The 6,466-nt window shown below is 28.3% G+C and overlaps 1 protein-coding gene across 1 annotated transcript in view; it reads right to left on the bottom strand.

Moving 5' to 3' along the window:
- LOC100164394 (non-lysosomal glucosylceramidase) overlaps window positions 1-4,652 on the bottom strand; it is an 11,523-nt gene extending 6,871 nt beyond the window's left edge. The window contains exons 1-9 of the mRNA XM_008184039.3: window positions 4,179-4,652; window positions 2,126-2,214; window positions 1,819-1,999; window positions 1,572-1,734; window positions 1,353-1,473; window positions 897-1,015; window positions 684-804; window positions 466-601; window positions 269-394 (exon numbers count right to left, since the gene is read on the bottom strand). Coding sequence (XP_008182261.1) covers window positions 269-394; window positions 466-601; window positions 684-804; window positions 897-1,015; window positions 1,353-1,473; window positions 1,572-1,734; window positions 1,819-1,999; window positions 2,126-2,214; window positions 4,179-4,330 — 1,208 coding nt within the window. The 5' untranslated portion in view covers window positions 4,331-4,652. The remainder of the gene's footprint in view (window positions 1-268; window positions 395-465; window positions 602-683; window positions 805-896; window positions 1,016-1,352; window positions 1,474-1,571; window positions 1,735-1,818; window positions 2,000-2,125; window positions 2,215-4,178) is intronic.
- Between the last annotated feature and the right edge of the window lie 1,814 nt (window positions 4,653-6,466).

Genomic DNA, 6,466 nt, shown 5'->3' with positions numbered 1-6,466 from the left:
TCGATAGTCAAAACTAGTCGGTGTAAGACGTATGCAACTACCGAAAGAAAACTATCGAGTGAATTATTCGATAATTTTTAAAAACAATCGATGAATAATAATATCTATTCAATGAAAAATCACTCGGTAGTTTTTGAAACTAGTCGGTTGCGCCCATCACTAGTAATAATGTAAGATAACCTTGATAAAATAAAATTAACACAATTTTATTATTTGTAAACAAATAATTATAAACGAATATAGGTTTTTATATTACATATGTACTTACGGATTATTTAAAATTGGATTTTGCCATTTTTCAATTTCTTGTTCCCATTTTTTAAAATTTTGCATTGAATAATGCATTATTTCGGGACCAGCTGTTCCATTTTTGTCAAAAAACTTAGTATAATACCTTAAAAAAAATATTATGCTTTTAGTATTCTAAAATATATTTGATAATAATATAAATTATATATAATTTACCTAAAATATTCTGTATTTGATTTAGGAAATTTAATTTTAGGCATATCTATAAATAATCCAAATTCATAAGTAGTTGATGTGTTTGGGAGTAAACATTGTTTTAAACAAATTGCACTAGCCACTTCTTCATTTCTCACTAAAAAGAGTATAAAAAATCAGTATTTAATTATTTATCCATTCAATGTTTGTTCATGTGGTATGAGATATGTATTACTTACTGTATATATTACTAGGTCCTAATTGCATATCTCTCAACTCTCCAAATAAATGTAAGCTTTTTGATATGGTCATACCATTGCCTTTTGGATCAAAATTTAATTGACTGAAAGCAGCACCTTCCTATAGTAAAAATGTTTATTAATTTAAAATGTATATATCAATAATTGATATAATTGATAAGTAATTATTACTTGAACATTTAATTTAATTACTTTTATTAATCCACCAATAACATAGGTACACTTCATTTCTTTAAAACAATTGTGTATCAGTGAACCAGCAACCTCAGTACCATCTTTGTTTAAGTTGAATGGTTCACAGCTAGGTTCGTCTAAAGAATTAAAACAAAATAAAGTCATAATTAAATGAGAAATTAATAATATTAATATTTCAGTAAAACAAAATATTCATAGGAAATAACTATTTTATACCATTTATCAAGCAATAGTATCTCTAAATAATATTTACTACTTACGTATTAGGAATATAAAAATGTATGAGTGAAATAAAAGTATTATTATTTATTACAGAGAAAGTATATTTAATAGAGTCTTTATGGTAGTTATGAATTAAAGAAAATATATTTTTCTATTTACCACAAATCAATTTGTAAGACTTTTAAATTAGATTTTGATATTAATTTTAAAAATATATAATATTGTAATAACCTGAATGATATGATGAAATGCCGTTACCACTTGCAAACGTAAATGTTAAGCTTATTGAATATTGTTGATCGCTATTGTTTTCTACTGTCCATATGAAAACACCACCCGGGATACAACTATCCTATAACAATATTAGGTTATACCAATATAAGTATTAAATTATACATATTATACTAAATATTTTTACTAAGCTTAATAAAATATAATGGTATTACTTACTTTATAGTTGTGTGGAATAATGGGTGAAATTTGCTTACAAATGAGTCTGATATGAAATTCTGGAATTAAATATTCGGTCCATGATCTTGGATAGAGACCAGTATACTTACATTGATTTGATGGAAAATCCCATTTCCAATTGTACAATGTTTTGTTGTTACACCTAAAATGTTTAATGTACAAAATTAAATGGTAAAACTAATGTTATATACATAATATAATATGAATAGTACACATTTGCTCTTACTTCAAACATGACAGAACATTATTGTAAACAGTAATATTTTCGCTATTTTGAATATTTACAATGAACTGGTTGGCTTGAACCGATTCATACTCGTACATGCCAGGTACAACTTGATAACGACAAAACTCTCCTTTAAATCCACGGCCTATGGTTCCACCTCCAATACCACCCAAAGGTACACCTGAAAATATAAAATAACAAAAATAAATTGTAATTATTTATTATCATTATTTAACTAACAAGCTTTAACCAAACTGTTTAATTAATAATCGTAAAGATATAAATATTTAACAAACAAAATTCTTACCATACATGTGCTTTGACTTAATTGGAAATAGAAAATCCATTATTGGTTTCTGGCCTTTTAAATAACATAAAAGCATGTAAAATACATACCTGGAAAAAATTATTATAATAATATATTAACAATAAAAATAATAAATTTAACCAACCATTAGGTAATATTTCATTCTTTAAAATTGAACAGTCGGTTACTTAAAATATCTTTACACGGTGAATATGTACGTTATAAAATATAAATTTAGGGGACCCCAATTACCCTAATTAGGCTGGGGCACCGTCCGCAATTGCAGACTAGCGATTGGACCAGTGGCATATTTGGAGGGGGTCTATTGGGTCCAGATCCCCCTTTGGCCCCATAAATACCTATTTAAACATCTAATATATATTAATATATTCTGTAGTGGAGCACCCACTCACATGAATTTGGAAAATTGGCTGGACCCCCTCTATGAAAAATTCCTAAATATGCCACTGAGCATTCCGGGCCAGTCAGACTCTGATTATAGCCATAAAATAAATAATGTAATTTAATTATAGTTGGTACCTAATAAGTTAACTGAAAATTAATTGCTTAATTACTAATGTAATATTAATATAAGTAGATCTTGAGTTTTGTGAATATTTCTTATTACATAATACCACTTTTTACAAATGATCTCAGATCATTATTTTATAAGCACACTATTTTATAAAGTCATTTCAGAGATCATTCAAATATCAATAATAATCAATTTATAATAATTTAATAGAAACATATTTATTTAAGAGTTAAAATGAATCCCGGAAAAAAAGTCTAGGGAAAAAAAACACGGAAAAAAAAGTCCAATTTAATTTTTTTTGGAAACAAAGTCCAAATGATAATATTGATGAAATAATTAATACCTTGTACACTACATAATAAATGGTATACCCGGTTAATGAAATTTTTTTAGTTATATATGACAAAGTATGAAATTTAAAAGTTTAAATTAAATGTATTGCCTTGAATATAAAAATATAATAGTACATCTTTATGCATTAGATATAAAGAAATAAGAGAATAAAAAAAAATATGACTACCTACAAAATACATTATTTTTTTGTTAGTGTATCTAAGTAAACATAATCCATAGGCACAATTAGAGTTTGAGATTTTGGGTACTGTCACATTTAGATTTGTTATTTTAAAATTTAGAATGAATCAAATTATTATGAAACTTGATAGTAAGAACATTATCCGTTTTTGTATGTGGGTTATTTACGATAATTCAATTTTTTAGCAAGTTTTACATGTATAATATAACATAAATTAAAAACGATCATAACTTACTAAAAAAATCAATTATCATAAAAAAACCCACATACAAAACAGATAATGTTCGTACTATCAAAATTCATAATAGGTCAATTCACTCTAATTTTTAAAATAACAAAGCTAAACGTGACCTGCTGAGCATACATTTGTTATGTTACGCACTTGTAAGACAGAGAAAACAAATGCTCGCGTTACATCGTCTTAAGAGTTAAGAATAATAACAAAAAAAAATCATCTGTTTTTATAAAAAATATCAACATAGGTAGGTGTAGGTACTTATTTTATTATTATTTGAAAGAACCTACCTAACTATACAAAAAGTTAATCTCCTGTGGTCTGAGCTGATGATAAAATTTTAGCCCCCCAAAAAATTTACCCTAGTTACATCTATGCGATTAGTACAGTTTTATTTACATTTTAAGACTGTTTCATTTTTAATACTAAATCTAAACGAGCCTAACTCTTAATTCATTAAATGTTTTTGAAATACCTATAAGCACTTTACTGTAACCAAAGATACTATGTGTCAGTTTTAAAAGTGAAAATTCAAAATGATCATTAAACACTGTAACTGGTTAGTGGTTTAAATTTTAAATTATAAAGTGGACACCAATTAATTCTCATCCAAATATTGTTTGGGAAATAATAAAAAAAAATTAAAATAAATCATGGGGACTAAAACAAATTCAAGGGCCCAACGTTTAAACCAATCTGTAGGTTTTCCGATCCGAACTAGCCTATGAAACATTCAAATTAATTTTACCTAATAATCAGTGGTAATAACTGCAATATCTGCTTGATCCTCGGCATGTAAGACGGCGTTCTGGGATCGGGGAACTGGTGATCGAAATCCACTTTCCAACCGTACTCGGGCACGCCACCTTTATCGTTGTTGACATCATCGCAATCCGACATGGTTAAGTCCGTACGTGTGCGATGTATACCGTGAATGAAGACACGAAGTATGTGTACCCTTATTATTAAGGAAATAACGCGATGTTCAACCACAGAATAGATTAAATCATTAATTATTTTTATGAATAGATTTAATCTATTCTCTGGTTCAACCAATAGCCATGGCCCATAGTATAAATGTATAATGTATAATTTTCTTTTATCGACGTTCTTGGAGTAATCGTTTTTTTTTTTTTTGCACTTCAAGCATAGACAAGTAATAAGCTAATAAGCATCGGCGTGTAGCCGAGGGTCGAGGACGGCTCGAATACTCGATATCGATAACAAATAACAATAAGAACTAAGAATTATTGATAAGGCCTCCGCCCCCCACTACGGAACACGGTCGTCGGTCACACAAAGCACAAAATATTACTATGTATTTTATTTTTTACCGCTGACAAAATATTATGATGTATTTTATTTTTTTCTAGTTCGTGTTTTTACGTTGTTGTCGTTATTAGTTAATATTTAATAAGACAGTACTAAAAAATTCAATATGCAAATATACATTATTAAATCTTATATTCTTATATAATAAAATATTAAAATGGTTTTAATAATATGACATTATGTCATACAGCCTTTTAAGATTTGTCGCCATGACGTCATTGGTCTTCCACCGACCGCCAGTAATTATAGTAATCAATTATTCAAGTCTCAAATATCAGTTACCTACCTATTATATTATTATTATCGGAAGCACTGAGATAAAATATACTATAATTATAATTATAAAAGTTTTGAGGAGTTTTAAAGTTGAACAATTGAAAAGTTAAAAAGTTTTAGTGTTGATATTGATACCGGAAAAGTTCTTAACACATTTAATAAGTAAGAAATTGATGGAAAAAAAATTTAGATTGCACTGGGACAACGCGTTAAAAGCATTTGATGGCCTATGCCTATCTATTTCAAAAATCTTGGTCCATTTTGTCTGCCTTCGTAAAAATTCTGCTTCAATAGCTAGTGAATTTGGATTATAAATATAAAAATCAACACAATGTTTAATATCTTTATATTTTTTGCTGACACAATATTTAGGAATAACGTTTTGCATTTGCAGGCTTGTTATTAAATTGTTCATTTAGTTGTTGACGACCTTAGATGGATTACCCTGCCACCCCAATGTTCGAATATTTTACTTTTAATCATTAATTGTACTATGATTTGTACCAACAACTTAAGAATTTGTACCTAATTATTTCCCCAAAAAAATCGAATTCTCCTCTTGCGTCCTCGGGGTCACGCTACCCCCAGGCCCCAGCAGCAGTGTTGGGTAGTAACGTAACTCAAATTACAAATTACTGTAACGCAGTGGCGTATCTAGGATTTTTTTCTAGGGGGAGGTATAACCAAAATTATTTAGCACATTGGGGGCAGGCCGAGGCTGGGGACAAATATCTAGGATCACATTATGTTATCTTACCTTTCGGTAAAGTACGCTATATAGGCCATGCTAGTCATGTCACCATGATGTTACTCAAAACTACACCAACATTTATAATATTAGACATTTATTTTCATAAAAAAATCACAAAATAATATTCATTCGTCTTGGTTTTTGAGACATTTCATTCAACACTTCGTCTACATTAACGTAAATATCGCGATGAATGCTTAACATTGCTAAACCATTTAGCCTCTTCTAAATTGAAAAAATAAAACATTACAAAATGCATAGGTTAATATATTATTTTAGTATTAGGTACTTCAGATATTGTGTTGATATGATTATGATATGTTAGATATGATTTAATCCTTTTTAAACTTGAAAATGACCGTTCCGGACAAGCCGTAGAAACTGGCAAGGTGCATAAAATTTTAAATAAAAAATGAATATTAGGATATACATCTTCATTGCATTTTAACAAAGCATCAAATTCTGATTTCAGTGTTATATTTTGGCTTGCAAGTTTGTTCCTAAACATTTTTAATTCTGTCAATGCCACTAATGTATCAATAACAGGAGAATAAAACTCAATAAGTTGATTGAATTGGTCATTAACTTCAGTAGTAAGTTTTGAATTACCAAAGATACATTCAAATCCTAAAAAAATGTATTTAAGAATGTCATGAATAACAAGTAAAACTGTATAC

The sequence above is a fragment of the Acyrthosiphon pisum genome, chromosome A2, assembly GCF_005508785.2.
Source record: "Acyrthosiphon pisum isolate AL4f chromosome A2, pea_aphid_22Mar2018_4r6ur, whole genome shotgun sequence".
Taxonomy (NCBI): Eukaryota; Metazoa; Arthropoda; class Insecta; order Hemiptera; family Aphididae; genus Acyrthosiphon; species Acyrthosiphon pisum.
This window is presented reverse-complemented; position numbering and strand designations above follow the sequence as displayed.